This window comes from Protopterus annectens, chromosome 5.part1, assembly GCF_019279795.1.
Source record: "Protopterus annectens isolate FY-2018-M chromosome 5.part1, PAN1.0, whole genome shotgun sequence".
In the NCBI taxonomy this organism is placed as follows: domain Eukaryota; kingdom Metazoa; phylum Chordata; order Ceratodontiformes; family Protopteridae; genus Protopterus; species Protopterus annectens.
Window position 1 is genome coordinate 612,397,032 of NC_056736.1, and position 19,878 is coordinate 612,416,909.

The window sequence follows — 19,878 nt, forward strand, 5'->3', positions numbered from 1 at the left end:
CTTAAGACAGAAGTGGTGAACTTCATGACACCCATGCAGATGGACAATACAGTTACGACTACTGAATCCTACACAATTGCACTTATAAGCACTTACATGAGTGCATGGATCGTGCTATCCCAAACAGAACCAAGATGCTATCCTCCAAAAAAAGGAAGCCAATCTGGTGGTCCCCTGCCATAAACAAACTGTACAACAGAAGGAAGAAACTCTTGCAAAAGAGAGTAAAATCCCACGAGTGGAGGAGCTCCCTGGTCAGCCTCAGTAAGAAGCTGCGATCCCTGATAAAATCCTCCAAAGTTAGTTATGAAAACAAAATCGTCACTGATTCTAAAGACAACCACAAAGCATTCTATAGCTATGTCAAGAATTTAAATGGCAACACTCAGATCTGTTCTGAGTTACAGCACAATGGCACTAAATATACAGACCCAACTGATATTGCCAACATCCTGGCAGATAGGTTCAGTGCTAACTTTACCCCCCTCTCACCCCCTAAAGAGCCCATCTCTATAACGGAAGAATGCAAAGTTCCTGTAATCACGGCTGCACAGGTAAAAGCCACACTCTCCAAAGCCAAGAACAGAGCATCCATGGGACCAGACAACATCCCAGGCTGCGTTCTACACGAACTACAGAACGAACTGGCTCCCCACCCTAAGTACCATGTTCAATCATAGCCTCACCTCAGGCTTTGTGCCTGCTGATTGGCGCACAGCAAAGGTTATCCCACTCCACAAGGGGGGAGCTACCATGGACCCGGGAACTAACGCCCCATTAGCCTGATGAGCCTGGTCTGCAAGGCCATGGAACGTATCATCACGGAACTTATAAACAAAGACATTGGTAATCTCCAAACTCTGGATCCCACCCAGTTCGGGTTTGTAAAAGGCAGATCATGTCTCCTAAACCTGATAGACTTCTTTGAAGCAGTCACTAAAGCCATAGACAAGGGTAAGGTGGTTCACACAGCCTATCTAGATCTTGCCAAGGCTTTCAACACCATCCCCCATTCTGGAATTATAGATAAACTCACTAAACTAGGTATAAATCCCTATGTCACAAGATGGGTTGCCAACTGGCTCACTGACAGAACCCACACTGTGAAAGTGGCAGACTCAAAATCCAACTTCAGACCAGTGACAAGTGGAATACCACAGGGTTCAGTCCTGGGTCCTCTTCTATTTGGTATCTACTTCTCTGAAGTACAGGCTAACACAGAAGGTCTTTGGCTAACAAAGTTCGCAGATGACTGCAGACTAGGAGCTATAATCGAAACTCCTAACGATGTGGACATCCTACAGAAGGGCCTCACTGAGACAGATGCCTGGTGTCAAAGCCATGGCCTCAAGCTCAATGCTAAAAAGTGCATTGTCATCCCCTTTGGTAAAAACTCGGTACCCATGAACTACAACATAGGCAGTAGTATACTTAACACCAAAAGTGTGATGAGACCTTGGGACACAGGTGGACAGTAGTCTCTCCTTTGATCACATCGCCACAGTAGTCAGGAAATCCTTCTACGTGGCACACCTCATCACAAAAAGTTTTCTCATCCGGAAAAAAAGAGGTAATTGTTCCCCGCTACTCATCACTCATTTTTGGTATGTACCTCACAAGACCTCTACAACAACTAGAAAGGTCGCAGAAATACCTCACAAAGAGGATTACCTGCCTCAAACAGATGCCCTACGCAGACCGTCTCAAAGGACTCCAGCTTTACTCCATTGCATATCGCCTACTCAGAGGTGATCTCTGCCTAACATACAACGCTATGTCAAACCCAGAGCTATTGGACATGCTCCACTTAAAGAAATCCCAATTCCTCCGAGCCACACGCTCTAGAGACCTAAACCTTGTCACCACAATAAACAGAACATGCCGGAGGGATAGATTCCTGTCCCAGAGACTTCCCATACTCTGAAGTAAACTACGTATCTATATCAAACAAAGCTCCTCATTAGCGCTCTTCAAGAAAAATCTTGATGATTGGATGAGAAATAGGGAATTCCCCCGGGGATCACCTCTGTGGCTCTGCTCGACAGTGGCACAGGAAAATAATTTTCTTGGATGGCAAAAGTCAGGGTACCTTTTTGGCTGGGCTTGTATAGGTCCCAGGGCCAATAGCCTAGTACCTACCTATGAACCTGTGATAACATTCTGGGTGGAAAAAGAGCATCCCAGTTGATTTCCCTTTATACCCAAATCTGTTTCTAGAATGACCATTGATCATCTTTTCTTGTGCTTTGCAGTTCCAGACCTCCAGACACTGGATCCATCCCAGTTTGGCTTTGTCAAAGGGAGGTTATGCTTACTGAATCTGGTGGACTTCTTTGAAAAGGTCACTAAGGCAGAGGATGAGGGGGAAGCAGTGCATACTGCCTACCTGGATCTGGGTAAAGCATTCTATACAGTACCCCACTTGGGCATTGTCGTCATAATTCTGGAACTTGGCATAAACCCTTTTTTTTATAAAACACTGAATAGCTAACTGGATCACAAATAACAGCCATGAGGTTAGGATTGGTGAGGTCATCTCCACAAAGAGGCCAGTCACCAGTGGCGTCCACCAGTGCTCTGTACTTGGTCCACTCCTCTTTGGTATCTAATTCTCTGAGGTCAGAGCTAATGTCAAAGGCCTTTTGCTGGCCACATTGACAGATGATTGCAAATGGGGAGCTGTCATTGAATCGCCCAAGATGAGATCACCCTTCGAGAAGGTCTAACACAGCCAAATAGTGCCAAAGCCATGGCTTAAAACTCAATGGCAAGAAATGCATTATAGTACCTTTTGAGAAGTCTGACACCCCAGGTAATTACATCCTCAGTAAGACACCCCTAAAAGTTAATTTACTAGTCTGAGATCTCAGAACTCGTATAGATAGTAATCTAGATTTCGACCAACATGTGTCCAAGTAGTAAGAAAATCCTTCCATATTGCTAAACTTATAAGTAAATGCATGACATCTAGGTCCAGAGAGATCATCACAGCACTGTATTTGGCCCTTGTCAGACCCATCCATCACAGTGTATAATGCCCCCTTCAGTATGTACCTGACCAAATAAAGGGAGTAAACGAGTGTCTTGCTCTGATCACCTCAAAGCTCTCTCTCTTTACTCCATGTCATACAGTCTTCTGAAAGGTAAATCATTGCCTGGCATACAAGCCATCACTGGACCCTGTTTTGATGAATCTTTTGCACACAAACCGCATCAGAACTACTAGATCAAACGACCTAAGTTTTGTTTGTGACATAAATAGGACATGTTGGAAAAACGGGCATGTTTCTTAGGGAATTTCCACTGTCTGGAACAAGCTCCCCATCCATGTTAAGCAGAATTCCTCAGTAACCTAATTTAAGCACAACTTGGAACAATGGATGGGTAATCAGAAATTCACCCCTGGTCTAGCGTCTACATCTCTGATGGACAGAAGCAGTCAGTAAATCAGCTGCTATATAAACCATATTTGTGAGTCGCATTTGGGTTGCATGCCTAGGCTTATAAGGGCCCTAGTAGTCATTAGCCTAGGGTACACCTATGAACCTGTCTTGGCAATACCGAGGGCCGTCATTCTGGCTCATCCAATCCTGCTAAAATTCCCGCCCTTTACAAAGTATCTTGCAGGTTTCAAACATCGTTGTCATCCTTAATACATTTTTCCTGTGCTTCCCCATGGTCACTAATAACGTGTTAACTCAGACATGTCTGAGGTCTGTTGTGTGCTGCATTCCTGCGGCAAGCTACTTTTCCTAAAACGAGCCACATTTACTGAGATTGGTGATTCTTCTTACTGAACCCATTTTTAATCCTGACTGGAATGCTTAAGCTGCTGTGAACGTTGTTTTTTGACTTTATATTTCCTGTGTCAGTTTGCCTTTTCTACCTTGGTGAGTTTGAATGCAATTCCATAGTCTAGCAATGATGAAGCTGCCATGTGATCACAGTAAAGTAACTTTAACACAGTCTGATATTGTCATTTAAATGACTTCCATTGACATAAACTGAAAAAGCTAGGCTTGTAAAGGCTCCAGGGCCATTAGCCCCAGTACACACCTATGAACCTATATAGTTATATCTTATGTCAAGGCATTCATTGATGATACCCACTGTGTCCTATTCAGGGTTGTAAAGCCACTGGATCCTCTCCTGGCCGGCAGCATCAGTAAGGCATGGGGCCAGTCCCAGGCAGGATGTCAGGTATTCACAGGATGTACTCAGACACATACCTATGAGCAAGTGAGAGGATTTTCATTTCACCTACTGAAATGTCTTTCAGAGGTTGGGATTAACAATAGAGATTGGTAAGAATCCATGCAAAAACAAGGAAGACATGCAGACTCCATGCAGAAGGCATCTTAGCCTGGTAGAGAGAGAGAAGAGAGAGTGTGTGTGTGTCTGTGTGTCTGAGTGTATCTGTTTGGGGGGTTGCTAGCAAAACAAAGTCAAGAAAGGAGGTTAACCACTGTTAACTACAAAAAAATTAAAATTTATGGCATGCTAGCAAAACAAAACCAAGAAAGGAGGCTAACCACAACATTTGCATGATTTACCTTTTACACCAAATGATGTGGGTGAACTTCTTTCATTATTTCTTTAAGGAGAAATATTCCTCATGAAATTCCTTTTCTGTGTGCTGATATCACTGATCTTTAACCTCAGTGATATCAACTCAGGGAAAATGCAAAATGCATCCAGCGTTTAATGGACAGGTGCTGACTTTGAGGGAACATGGGTGAAATTCTTGGCTAGGCTTATAAGGGCCTCTGGGCCAATCGCCTAGTATCATCCTATGAACCAATGCTGTATATGCACAGAGATGTATCCATTAAAATGTATGGACCACTGCCTTTCCTGATATCAAGGAAAACTGTACATTTATTTGGGTTGTGGTTTCAGTAAAAAATAAATTTATCAAAAGACTTGCATAAATTAGGTTGGCTATGGTAAAATGCATGGTGTCGTTTAACAGATGCCACGATGCAGTGTTAAACTGTGACAATACACTTTTAACAAATAGTGACAGTAAGTATGGAATTTGTCTAGAGAGACGCTCAAAAAGTTTTGAATCAAGACATGGCGTTTGTAAGCAGCAAGTGGACATGGGGAAAAGGAAGGGCAAATTTGCATCTTATTGTGGGGCACTATTTTTTATTACATTTGCTAAAATGAAATATGCAAGCTAAGAAGTCCCATTTTTAGTGGAGTCCCAAAAGTAAATACTCCAGTGAAAAGCATACAGTGATAAAGTATGATTTTCAAAGCAAACAGTAAATGAAAAACTAATCTTTATTCATCCAAAAACGTAAAACAAATGAGGTGAACTGATAAGAAATTAACTTAAATACTGTAGTTGATAGGGGTAACAGGATGAAGGTCTGTTGCTGTTTGTCTTTCGGCTTTTCCTGGTTAGGGGTTGCCATGGCGGAACTCCGGTCCGCTAATGATTGGCAGTTGGTTTTTATGGTGCTGAGTTGCCAGCCTGATGCCCAACCTTCAATGAAGGTACGCCCATTCAACGCATGTCTTTTGAACGCCCACTCGACCGTGGGGAGGACATGCAGACTCTACACAGAAGGCACTCCCAACCCAAGCCGAGAGTCGAACAGGAGAACCTCTTGCTGTGAGGCAACAACGCTACCGCTGCACCACTGCGGCTGATGGTCTGTTACATAATGTATAATCTTCAAAAAAATAAAATATTTACAAGATCTACAAAGAGATTATAGTACAAGGTGAGCTGTCAGATATCACAGATATGCATACATCATAAAAAAAGCAAGAGTTTTCTGGACTGTGGTGGAAGACAGTAATATGGGTAAAAGTGAGGATGAGGTGCAGAAATGCAAATTATAGAAGACAAAATCTTTGGAAAAGTTACATGATTTAGGATTTAATGCAACAATTGCAGGATGAGTTGCATTGAAGGTAGTTTTTTTTTTTTTTAGAGATGACTTCAAGGTGTTTCTTTTGAAGATATAACCAAGGATATGTGGGACTTTATTCTTGGGTGTGTCATTTGCAACAGGGAGTCTTGGAAGTACTGAACCTGTTTGCAGTCCCTGAAATGTTCACTAGTCTTTCTGCAAGTGGCCAAAGTTCATGAAGGAATTGCTACCTTTTGATAGTTTTGGGTAGGAAAGGGCAGTTGGAGGCTTATAACAAGTTCTGCATATAATATTTGACACTGAGCTCTAGTCAGTCAATGTTCTACAGTGACACCGACATGTGTCCTGCAGCAGATCTGGGTGTTCGGTTATATGTTTGGTCTAGTTTATGTTGCAGTTGAGCAAATAGTCCACTGAGTAGGGTGACACGAATCCAAATGGGAAGACAGTAAAAATGAGTTTGCTGTGTCCAGCCTAGCAGTTTTAATGAGGGGAATCTTAGCCTTGAATGGTAAGGTAAGATTCTGGTGGGTCTTATTGGTTACTAGTGAAAGAACCAAGCAGGGTTCTAGATATTACCTCTTTTATGATGTTTAAACTGAAGAAGTAATTGTAAATGTCTAATGAACTGAAATTATTGTGGGTATGTAGTAGGTGGCTATGGTATTGGATTAAAAAAATAATGCTAAGATTAGTACAGATATAACTTATTAGAAGCATGTATGTGCAGACATAGAGATGAGCCTTGGTATGCTAAGAAAGGAAGCTTGTCTGCATTCTAGAGTGAACAATCTCCAGTGAAACAAAAGAAATAACAACTGTAGACTTGTAACACACTGAATCACCTTATTAATTTCACAGAGACTGGCCTGTCATTCACAATGGCAGTGAATAGAATTGGTCCCTAAACTGGAAAAAAAACATCCCTGGTATGCTCAGATATCAAGAGGAAGAAAAGGAGACATCTGTATTCCACCTTACAGCCTGTGCCCAAAGAAGTCTCTGATCCAACTTGCAGCTTGTGCCCAACAGCAAGGTATTCTGAGAAACATTTGATTTGGTAGCAGTGAGGGTGAAATTAAGAGATGCCAAACCATCTAGAAGAACAGAATTAGTGTAATAAGTTTGGGAAAGGTCCAGGAGGATAACACCGCACATTTACCATTGTCCATCTGGGAATACACATTTTCCAAATGGATAGTTATGAGAAGCCATGCTAATTGTTGGAAACAATGTCTGAGTCCATATTTTTGTAATACTTTTGAAAGTGGTGAGAGGTCATCAGACAGTAATTAAGGCAAGTGAAAGAGGCACACCCTTGTGCAAGCATATAGTTAGAGCAGTGAGAAGGAGCTTGGAATGGGACACACAATTTTATTTGACATTTCTTTACTGGGAAAATATGACTGGGTGGGTACCCATTTTTAGAGGAGGCCTGAGGAGAAAAGCTCCAGGGACAAATAACCATACCTCTCAACTGTCCAGATTTTCACAGAATGTCCAGATTTTTGCCATGTAGTTTGTGACTGTTCCTCATAAAAATTTGTAGATGTTCATCGTGCATACAGCTGCAGTCATAACAGATGGGTTATCCTGCCGTCAGGCGGGTCCTCGGTCGGCTGAATTCCAAAGTCTAGGTCCGGCGTCAGTTGTCGTCGCTTCTTCCCTGACGTCAGTGTGGCAGGGGTATAAAGGATCCAGCCGACGCCATTTTCTCCAGTCTTTCTTACCGCACGGTGCCCAAAGCAGAAGCAGTTCGCAAGTGCCAGTCGGCCAGCTCCTGAGTTTTACGAAAATTTTTCAGCCGAAGTCTTCTTGAAAGCTAAGTACCCCGTTGGGGAAACTTTTCTTGCCTCAGACCGATGTCAGACAAAGTTAATAATTGCATTTCATGTGGGAAGCAAATACCACATAAGGATTTCCATTCCTTCTGCATTCCTTGCTTAGGCCCAGACCACGATGTCTCGGCCTGTCGTTTTTGTGCTAGATTCAACAAATGCACTATTAAGTGTCGGGCAGAGTTCGCCCAACACTATTTTGGTAAAAAATTTAATTACATTGTGTCGTCGGATATTCCGACTCCAGTTTTGAGTAAAAGACGCAAAGATAAGGACCGACACACGAGGTCCACGACTTCTACTGACACCACACTAAAGCCGGCTACAGGTGCTCCGGTTCTCAGCGAGGCGCCTACGCAGCCCCTGAATACCGATGACGCTTCTTTAGCGGTGTCTTCTGTGCCCGAGGTCGCAGGCTCCTCGGCCCCCACTCCGACTACAGATACTGACGCCACTCTTGGCGGGGAAACTCAGACTTTAGACAGGCCTGCCACCTCTCAAGGTGTCTTCAGGTCTTCCTCTTTTTCCATTAAGGCTTTCACAAAATCTAAAGCAGCCATGAAAACTAAAAGACAAGCTCCACAGAGCCCCTCTCAAGGCCCCATGCCTAAAAAACAGATGCTCAAAATGGCTGAGGATTTGATTACTCTTATCAGGGGGTTCTCAACCCCCCTTGGACAAAAGGCCCAGATTGGAGGAAGACTACCCTTCCTCAGACCAAGCCTCTATTACCTCGGAACATTCTGAGGACCAGGAATATTCATATCCCCTTTTGAAGATTCTGATGCTGAGGAGTCCATTCCCTCAGTCTCCCCCCCCCGAGGACTATTCTTTTGGGGAAACCTTACATACCTTGAGGGAACACTTTCACTGGGAAGGCCAAGATTACTCAGATTCCAAGAAAAGGCTCAGGGATTTTCTCTTGCTTCCTCAGCACAGGCCTCTGGCTATCCCTCCTGTCTTGGATATTTTAGATGATGTGTACACAGAAGCCAGCCTCAACCCAGATTCTTTACCTCCAGCTCCTGTTAAACCTGACAGGTATTACCGGGTTCCTTATTCACACCAATTCCTGTACAAAAGCCATGCTGCTGACCCAGAAACTATTTCACAGGGTCCCAAGAGAATTAAGGCCTCTACTGCCAAAAACCCATTACCTTCAGAGAGAGATTCCAGAGATTTAGAAAAGTGGGGGAAAAAGGTATACACATTGGCCACTTTAACCTTGAGGGCATTAAACTGTCAGTTCCATATGTTAAAGTATCAACAGTTTTTGTTATCTCAGTTGAAAAGCAAAATGGCACAACCTGAACAACCAGACTTAAAGGAGTTGCAGGATTTGTTGCATAGTGCAGAGCAAGTGGGTAAACATACCTTGCAATGTGGTTTTGATGCTTTAGAGGCCTCATGTAGAGCTGCTGTTACAGGGTCTGTAATACCTAGACATGCATGGCTCAAAGAGCAAACCTTACCAGATCATGTCAAAGCTAAATTACTAGATGCATCTCTTCAAAAAGATGTATTGTTTGGTGTTAAAGCTGAGGAGGTACTAAAGAAAATGGAGGAAAAGGCAAGATCAATGCAAACAGTGAAAGATTTCCTACAGGTACAACCTCCACGTTTCAGCAGAAACTGGCCTTCAAAAAATTGGTCCTTTCCAGCCACGGACAGACCTTAAAGAGGTAGATACAGGCGCCCGAGAGGTAGAGGGCAATCTCAAGGATCATTTAGAGCCAGACAATGGCAAGCACCTACACCAAGAGGTGGAGAGGATAGATCACAGTCATTCAGAAAGCAGACACAATGACTTTCCCCTTTGTATGCCAAGCAAAGCTTTAATGGCAGCACCTTTAGGCGGAAAACTGGCATTATTTTCAAAAAATTGGCATATTGTCACAAAAGACAAATGGATCCTGGACATTATAGACAGAGGCTACAGATTCCACTTTCACACCCTTCCAAAAATGAGAGGCATGCCAAATCTGCCACAAAATCAAAGGGCAGAGGCACAAAAACAAATTTCAGCTCTCATGGACATGAAAGCTGTTCAAGAGGTACCCGCAAAAGAACAAAGTCAAGGTTTTTATTCCAGACTATTCCTGGTTCCAAGGAAGGACAAAGATTGGAGATCTATTTTGGACCTATCCATCCTAAACACATATTTACTTGTACCAAAATTCAAGATGCTCACATTACAGCAGCTTCTTCCCATGCTGGGCAAGGAGTCTTGGCTGGTAACATTGGACCTCAAGGAGGCATACCTGCATGTCCCTATCAGACAATATTGCAGAAGATACCTCCGATTTCTTGCAGGTTCAACACATTATCAATTCTCTGCATTGCCCTTTGGCTTATCTACTGCGCCCAGAGTGTTTACGAAATGCCTGGCATCAGTAATTGCCTTCTGCAGACTTCAAGGGATACAAATATACCCATATCTGGACGACTGCCTGATCCAAGCGGACAGCAAGCACATACTTCTGAAACACCTGGCGTTTGTAATAAAATTGTTGAACTTTCTGGGATACACAGTCAACAAAAAGAAATCAAAACTAATACCCTCTCAAGCAATAATTTTCCTGGGTGCCAGCTTGAATACAAACACCCAGATGGCCTACCTCACGCCAGAGAAGCAAGGGCAACTATCTCAATACTTCAGAAAAATGGCAACCTTCACCAGGCTGACTGCAAGGAAAGTCCTGCAGGCTCTGGGATTCATGGCATCTTGCATCCTGCTGATCCCATATGCAAAGCTGCATATGAGGAAACTTCAGTGGTACCTAAAAAACTTATGGTCTCAACACAGCCACAGTTTGGAAACAATCATACCACTGATTCCATGTCTTCAAAAGGAATTTCTGTGGTGGGCTCAAGCATGCCAAAGAAACATAGATCTCCACTTCTGCATGCCTCAAGCAAATCAAATCATCACAACAGACGCCTCAGACTATGCCTGGGGGGAGCACATGGCAGATCAGTGCATTCAGGGCAAATGGTCCCAAAAAGAGAAGCACCTGCACATCAATCAAAAGGAAATGCTAGCAGTACAAAATGCTATTATGGCCTTCAAAGACCTACTGCATCCAGGCCAGCTATTGATAAGGACAGACAACACCACAGTGATGTGGTACATAAACAAACAGGGAGGAACTCATTCATACCCCCTGTGCAGACTAGCCATGTCCCTTTGGAACACGGCTCTGGAATTGCAAATCAAACTTCAAGCACAATTCCTGCCAGGGAAGGAAAACACGCTGGCAGACAACCTAAGCAGAAATATGACAGATCCACACGAATGGAAGTTGCATCCTCAAGTTTTGGCAAAGATAACTCAGGCATGGGGACGGCCAGACATAGATCTCTTTGCTACCCACAGAAATTACCAACTGAAAAAATTTTGCTCAAGGACCTATCATCCACAGGCCTGGAAAGTGGACGCACTTTCTTTCAATTGGACAACATTGACAGTCTATGCCTTTCCACCTCTTCCTTTGCTGCCCAAAGTTCTATTAAAAGCCAGAGCAGAGAGGCCAAAGATGATTCTTATTTCTCCAGACTGGCCAAGACAACACTGGTATCCACTCCTAAGGAGCCTGACACATTCCCCACCATGGATTCTGCCTCTAGTGCCTCTTCTGTTGACCCAGCACAACTTCAAAACTCTTCACAGTCAGCTGAAAACCCTCAATCTAGCCGCATGGAGGATTCCTTGATTTCCCAACAGACCCTCCTCTCCAAGGAGGTGCAGGATGTCATCTTGGAGGCCAGAAGACCCTCTACTAGAAAAGTCTGCTCCGCCAAATGGAAATGTTTTTGAGCCTGGAATCAGAAAAAGGGCCAGAATCCTTGGGTACTAAATTTACCTAAAATATTACAGTACCTAGCTGAGATGTTAAACGGTGGACTTTCCTTCTCCTCCATCAAGATCCATGCTTCAGCTATTTCTGCACAATACAACACTGATCCTCCTTTATTCTCTCATCCTCTCTTAAGACAGTTCCTCAGAGGGGCTAAGAATATAAAACCCCCAAGGAAACCACCAGTACCTGCTTGGGACCAACTTCATTTTAGAAAAACTGACCCTGCCTCCATTTGAGTTAGCTGCTTCAACAGAACTGCAGTATTTGTCATGGAAAACAGCCTTCTTTCTGGCTATCACCTCAGCACCCAGGGTTTCGGAACTACAAGCCCTCATGGCTGTGCAACCTTTCATCATTTTCCATCAGGACAGAGTTTCCTTATGAACCAACCCTTCCTTTATGCCAAAGGTAGTATCCAGTGTAGCCTTGAATCAGACTATCCACTTAACTATCTTTTATCCTAACCCACAAAACAAAGGGGAAAGACTACTACATTCCTTGGACATTCACAGACAACTTCGTTATTATTTGGACAGGACAAGGCCATTCAGAAAATCAGAGCAACTCTGTGTCCTATGCTACAGGTGCTCAAGGAAAGGCTATTTCCAAACAGACAATCTCAAAATGGGTAGCCCACTGCATACGCTTTTGTTACTCATTTCATGGAAAAACTGTACCTACAGGCATCAGATCTCACTTCACAAGGGCCACAGCTACCTCTGCAGCTTTCCTCAGGGGGGTTCCTACCAAGGATATTTTGGAAGCAGCCACTTGGAGCTCTGTGCACACTTTCTCCAAGCACTATCACCTTCCACTATACTCTAAATCTAGAGCTGGCTTTGCCACTGCAGTCTTGCAGGGCATTTTGGCTCCTCCTAGTTCCACTTAGTGCCTGCCACCCCTTTTTAACTTTGGGATTCTACCCATCTGTTATGACTGCAGCTGTATGCACGATGAACATAGTACAGTTTTGTACCTACCATAAATGTAGATGTTCGAGTGCTAATACAGCTGCAGTCCAGGTTTCCCTCCCTCCACCCCCTCTTGGGACAGGCCTTATGACAAACACCTCCTCATACAACCTGATTGGGGTAGTCTTTTATGGTGTATTTGGTTGCAAACCACTGTTCTTTGATTATATTACATTATATTATTACATAAGTTTATGTTTTGCCTTCCTTCTGGGGGCACCTGACATCTGGGGCAAGAAAAGCTGAAGAAAATGGTGTCGGCTGGTTCCTTTATACCCCTGCCGCACTGACGTCAGGGAAGAAGCAACGACAACAGACGCCGGACCTAGACTTTGGAATTCGGCCGACCGAGGACCCGCCTGATGGCAGGATAACCCATCTGTTATGACTGCAGCTGTATTAGCACTCGAACATCTACATTTATGGTAGGTACAAAACTGTACCTTTTCTGGATTTTTGTGGCAAATCAGTAAGGATTGAATTCACTAAATAATAAGTGTTTGAGTTCCAGACTTTATATCCTTCAGAAAATGCATGGGAACACAAGACCTTTAATCTAGAAATGTTCTAAGTTTCTAAGAGCAATATTTAAAATATGTCCTCATTTTTGGGTCTTTATCCCCCAAGTATTTTTGTCTTTGTCCAGATTTTTTGTGCTAACAAGTTGAAAGCCATCAAATAACATATTACAAGGCAACAGTGATAATTTTAACCTACAAGAAAGAATAGCAAATCATTTTACATACACTAACACTTGCACATTAATTACAGATGTTAGATGTTACTGAGGATACTATATACATGAGACAAGAGGTCTTTACATTATATGATTCAGATCAGTATGATGCTGTATGTTAATTAATTCTGTTAATTATAACGTACTGAGCATACATATATAGTACAGAGTTGAGATAGCAGGGGAATTGCAAGGGAGGGAAGGAAAAGACAGAAGTTTATATGGGTAAATGAGGGGTACGGCTAGGGGAAAAGATTAGGGCTGTATAGTATTAATAATGAAAGGTATGGTGGGAGGGGAACAGAAATCGCCAGTTGCATAAAATATAAATAGCTTAACAGGGTAATGCTATTACAGTTACAATTTGGAAAGGTTAAAGGAGTTATTTGTTTAGCCTGGTGAAGAACATGAGCAGAGCCATGTATTTTTCAAGTAGTCTTTAAGAAAAAGTGTGAAGGATTTGAGGGATGTGTCTGTCCTTGTAGATGTGGGGACAGTATTCCATTTTCTAGCTATAGCGTGTGAGAATAGAGAATGTCCTGATGATTTGGTTGGTTTATGAACAGTGAGTTGTACTTGGTTATCTGATTGCAGCGGATACTTAGGGACATGCTTTTGTAGTATAGAATTTAATGCTGGGCAGGTAGCAGAGTACGGAATGATTTTATGCATGGTGATTAGCTGGGTATAGTTTATGTAGTTGTGTTGTTCTGGCCAGTTGAGTGCTTTCAAGTGCAGTGCAGTGGTGGGTACGGCAGTGAGAATTTGATGAAAATTTGGCAATTTTATTGTAACATTGAGTTTTTTGTGTAAGTGAGATTTGGAGGCTAGTAAGGATGGGGGCACCATAAAGAAGAGAAGGCAGGGGATAACTATTTGCAATGGTGTATCTGGATGTGTTGGTGGCGAAGGTTCTAGCTCTGTAGGGTAAGTCTAGTTTTTGGTGCATTTTTTATGGCATTTTGTATATGGAGATCAAATTTAAGGTTGTCAAATAATTTTATATTGATTGCCAGTTTTATAGTGGTATTATTAAGGGGGTATATTTTAAAGTTGTGGTTTTCATGGACTAGAGCTTTAGACTAGAAAAGTAATGGCTTGGTTTTCTTTGGGTTAAGCATGAGTTGGGAGTTTTGCAATCATTTTTCAGTAGCATTCGTGTAGATTTTTGTGTAATTTAGTTGAGGTGTGTGTGGTTGTTGGAATTACATATAGAAACATAGAAAAATCATTTTACACCAGCTCCTTCTTCCGTGTCTTTCTGAGACAGAAGAAAATGAAAAGTAATACTAAGTATTGATTTAAGAGTATTAATACTGCATAAAGGTTCAAATCAGCAGCATGTTTTACAACTGTCTGCACAGTCTGTTATCAGCTTGTCACCATTATTGCTTTTGCAGTCAATCTGCTAGTGCGTTAAAGCCACTGTTCCATTGGAATACATTAATGTGGTAAGAAAGAGTGAGACTAGTGAGTGTGGACGCTACTAACTAATGTGTGTTCGTTAAGGTAACTGTAGTGTACAGGAAGAATAAAATGTGTGGAGAATGGGATTATGGAACTTGCTCTGCATGGGTGTAGCCAAGAATGCAACTGTGTAATCTGTGATTGCAAATTTCTGCGCTTGCAACATTCTTCCCAAAGTTAGGGGCAGCATGTATTCGGCCTTTTAAACACGTAATTGAAGTGGAGAATGTTTCAGATGTGTCAGCAAAAAAATCAAGTGTATTGAAAGTGACATGTTAAAAACAGTCTTGCTATGTGTCGAGTCTTTTGTTGCGTAATTATGGTGTGTGTGTGTGTGTGTGTGTGTGTGTGTGTGTGTGTGTGTGTGTGTGTGTGTGTGTGTGTGTGTGTGTGTGTGTGTGTGATACACACATGTACACATAAAATGCAGCATTGGAGTCCCATAGTAGGCCAAACACTATTTATTAAAAAATAAATCATTGGCACTTTCATCCAAAACAGCTTTCAACAGGACTACTTCAGACTGATCTGCGATCTACCCAGGCACCAGAATGAAACAGATAAATGTGTAAACAAGAATGCTGCTGCCGCTGATGGCATTGTGTGTAGAGCTTATGCTTTTACTGTGTGCTATGCCATAATCTGGACAGCGCTTGAAATGTCAGAGCAGCGATTGGAAGGCACTTTGTGTCATGTTTCTTTCACACCTCCTGTATTAGTGTCATGGGAACTCTGCATGTCACTGTCCTGTCTTTAGGAGCATTAAACCATTTTCTATTAGTCACGTGAATAAGTGGTACACTGATACTTTACAGCCCCCAGCCTCCACATTGTGCCCCCAAGAGCAAAATTTTCTATTATACCTTTATCATTTCTGAAGGAAGCATTCCTGTCAACAAATAGTTCTGAATTCTTTTAATTAATGTGTGACAGCGTAAATGTAGTTTTATTAAAGATTAACTACTATGGTAGGTGTGGTGGAAATGACTGCATGTCTGATCTTCACTTCGTATATTTCTGGTACAGAGTACTTCTGTTTTAAATTGTTTTAAAGCATCTCTTTTTCATGTCATAAGAAATTCCTGCTCTGAACCTTCCTTACACACGTATCACTTATTTTAATTAATTATACAGTTTTTCTTTACTTCTTTTGAAGTAAGAACTGTTGAAATGACATCTCTTGCTTCTTTTTACTGTTGTCAGACACTGTGCTGCTGTTTGACACCATCCATAGCCATGATATGGGCCTGATACATTAAGAATGGCATACCAAAGTCCTAAATATTGCATAGACAAAGGAACATAGTGGGTAAGACGTGCTACGCAGTCTTATCCCACTGAATAGCCGTTTATTGTCCTTGTAAAGAGTTGTGTGTAAATCCCCATGATCATATGTGATTCACAAACATAGTATCTTCTGGGTAGTGGCTAGTCCCAACAGGGGAACCTACAGGACTCCAGCCACATACAATCCGATACTGTTGCTCTTTTTAGAACACCAGTTCCCCTCCCTTGCTGGTATTTTGCTTAGCATACAGAGCTATGCAGCATGTCTTTGCAAAAAAAAAAAACTTCCTTGCAAAGTAGGAAAAAAAGTTTCCTTCAGTGAAGTCCCCTGTGGGTTTAGGCAGCTCTGCTATATCACATCCATATTGTTACAAATCAGTTTTACGTATGACAGTGGAGCATAGCACAACCTTGAGTTGCTATTCTGGGTTTTGCTGTGTGATGCTCTCATGCTGCGTAACACTTTCCACTGTTAAGACGATCAGTGCACATAATACACCGCTATGTACTATGCAGCCTATATCCTGGTGTACAAATCATGTATATGCAGCTTCACCCAATGTTTATAAATACTGGGGTATAATAGGAAGCAACTGAAAAGGGACTTGACATGATATTATACTGTAACACTGTCAGCAGTGTCTGTTATTGTCTGAGGATTGTATAGTGGTAGTTAAGTGATCTACACTGCAAGGTGACTGAGGGCTCTAAATGAAGGCTAAATAAGCTCCTTGTGAAGATGCACTGCTGTACACACCCTTTTAAGGCATTGCATGGAGATTATCATAGTTGTCATTTCAGCGTAGTAGTTCATAAAATAGAGGATCACAATGTATATCCCAAGTCCGGTAATCCGCTTCCAGCTGTGTCTGTTGGGGGGGGGGGGGCAATAAAGTATCTCCAGTACAATCTTCTTCTTCTTTCGGTTTTTCCCAGTTAGGGGTCAGCACAGTGGATCACCTGTCCGCTCATGATTGGCAGTGGAGTTTTACAGTGTCGAGTTGCCAGCCCGGCGGCCAACCTTCTACAGAAGGCACACACACACATGCACTCACACCTAGGGCCAATTTAGAGTGTCCAATCCACCTACAGAATGTCTTTGGGATGTGGGCGGAAACAGGAGCACCCGGAGGAAACCCACACGACCACAGGGAGGACATGCAGACTCTGCACAGAAGGCACCCCAGCCGAGGAACGAATTAGAGAACCTCTTGCTGTGAGGTGACAAAGCTAACCACTGCACCACTGCGGCAGCCCAAAGCATCTCCAGTACAGTGTTTGCATTTGTCTAAATGCTTCCAACTGCTACTTGCTGATGAAAGTAAATAGATGCAAAGTAAAAGACTAGTGATGTGCATTGAGTAGTAATTAATATGCAGAACAATTCAAAGGAAATTGCCTTTCTTCAGCTGTCTTTTAGTCATGTCAGTGCATCTCTACCTTCTTCATGTTGTATCCTCCCGAGCTATAAAGCAATTTACTTGGCATAGGGTGGTAATACTTATATGCTGGACTGCATTATCTACAGAAGCTAAAGAAAGATGCAGAACAGAGTGATGAATAATTTCATAGCATGCGCTGAAAATATTAGATTAAAAAAAAACTAGTTGCAGATACGTCATGTTCATTTTTTTTATAGTTGCATGTTCTGCTGCACTGCATTATAAAGTTTTCTTTTATAAGCTGCACAGTTGTACTTTAGCTGTTTGTATAGCTTGTATCAACAACAGTTCTTTATGCATTTGTATGTTTACTGGGGTAGTGCGCAGGTCAGAATTTACCATTTTTAGGCACATCTCTGGTGTAGTAATGTACAGTAGATAACTACAATCAAAAGATAAAAATACACCAAGTATCGTAACAAAATAAAAGAAGCAAGTCAGATAGTGTTATCAGTGTGCCTAATTTAATTACACAGCTGTGGTAGCAGTCTATGACCCTTACTTTACCGGTTTTCTTTTTGATTTTCTTCCACAGTAATTCATCATTTCTCAACAAAGGAGAGACGCATCAGAGCAGTGAAAGAAATGGCACGCACCTTAAGAATTGGAGGGCAGGTAATGATTTGTGTTTGGGCAATGGAGCAAAAAAGAAGAAAGTTTGAAAAGCAAGATATTTTTGTTCCCTGGAATCCTTCACCTCCTGCCCTACGGCCATCTGCTAATCATATTCCACATAAGTCAAAGAAATCAAAGAAGCATAAAATTATTGACTCTTGTCAGATGTTAGAGGGGGTTGAAGGTACTCGTGAGGCTCATCGAAAGGCTAGAAGTACATCATCTGTGGAAGAGGAGGAAGGGGAAGGTACGCTGTATACATCATTTGAAAAGTCGCTCAGGTTGTGGCTGTTTTCTAGGTCACTTGATTCAGTATTTGATGTTGGTGATGACAGTACTTTGCAATCTCAGAAAGAGCTGAATCGTTTTCAGCATTTTGAGAGCCCCTTAAATGAAAGAGGTACAGAACAAAGTAGAACAGGTCTAGTAAAACAGCTTTCTGATCTGTTTACTTACCGGCAGAATTCTGAAGATGATGTTTTCCAGTTTTCTACAGTCCAAGATCCACCTAAGCAGTTTGAGTTATCGCCACCTTGTTCGTACATGTTAGGGAACAGATCTGAGAAGACTTGCAGTAGCAGACCATTGCAGCCCACCGCTGTGCTCCACAGCTGCAGCAAAGTCTCTCTGCCCGACCTTGTTTCACATCAGGACTCGGCTGTGGATGAGCAGGTTTTTCATGATGATGCACAAAGTGCATTAAACTTTCGTGAGCAAAGGAGTAACCAGAGTTTTAGCACATCATCTATAAACACAAGAACTGAGCCTGACATATCAACAAAGAACAAACAGCAACAGCTAGTGAACACCGATCCTGCCTGCCTTCGATATTATCACGTTTTTCGGGAAGGAGAGTTGGCTGAACTCCTAGAGAAGTATCTTGATAATTTGCATATTATCCAAACATATTTTGACCATGAAAACTGGTGCGTTATTGCTGAAAAGGTTCAAGTCTGGAAAATTTAAATTTACATTGTTTTATGACTGATTTAAAATGTTTATTTTATGTAACCTCTTTTTATTGTTTTGTTATCCATAACTGTGAGTGAACATGTGCGGTAAAACTTGAAAAAACATTTTATTGTTAATATTTAACATTCTGCACTGGTGATGCTAACATTCATTACAAGCTGTTTAGCATTTTTTATTATTTTTATTTACATTCATTAAAAGCTGTTTAGCATTTTTTATTATTTTTATTTAATTAACAGTATAGATGTTTTCTAGTTGCTATTATGCTTTTAACATGTCATGAATTTTGTTTGTCACATCATTAAAATGTTGCAGATTTTTACATTTTATGTAATGTTCAGTAAATTTCTGAACCAGCAGCATCAAGTGTAGTGTTTGTTTCATTTTATGTGTTACTGCTATAGTAATAGTAACAGCTACATCAATTTGAGTTAGAAGCATTACGGAGGTAAGCACTTTTTTGAAACGTAAATGTTGATAGTAGGTAGTGACTACTTCATTCATCTTGTCTGCTCATTGCCTTGATTATTGGTTAAGAAGGTAATAACTTGGTAATTTTTTTTCACCCGTCATAGAAAGTCATGCATCAGCCTCATGAATACCTTTACAATTTTATCCTTTTTGCTTTTCCAGGAAGGCTGTTCCATTCATCTACTTCTCTTTCTGTAAAATGTCTTTGCACATTCATATTCTGTTGTGTAGGTCTTAATCATCTCGTACAGTGATTTTTTTTTTTTGATAAATGGTAAAATTTTGTACATTTCAACTGAGAATACTTAATCTCACATCATTAGATTCCACA

General features: G+C 41.8%; 1 protein-coding gene across 2 annotated transcripts in view; it reads left to right on the forward strand.

The window, feature by feature from the left end:
* The window catches only part of LOC122803561 (probable tRNA methyltransferase 9B), a 784,173-nt gene extending 764,731 nt beyond the window's left edge, over positions 1 to 19,442 (forward strand). For both annotated transcript variants that reach the window (XM_044073224.1, XM_044073223.1), the window contains exon 4: positions 18,025 to 19,442. In XM_044073224.1, coding sequence (XP_043929159.1) covers positions 18,025 to 19,070 — 1,046 coding nt within the window. In that variant the 3' untranslated portion in view covers positions 19,071 to 19,442. The remainder of the gene's footprint in view (positions 1 to 18,024) is intronic.
* Positions 19,443 to 19,878: the final 436 nt, after the last annotated feature.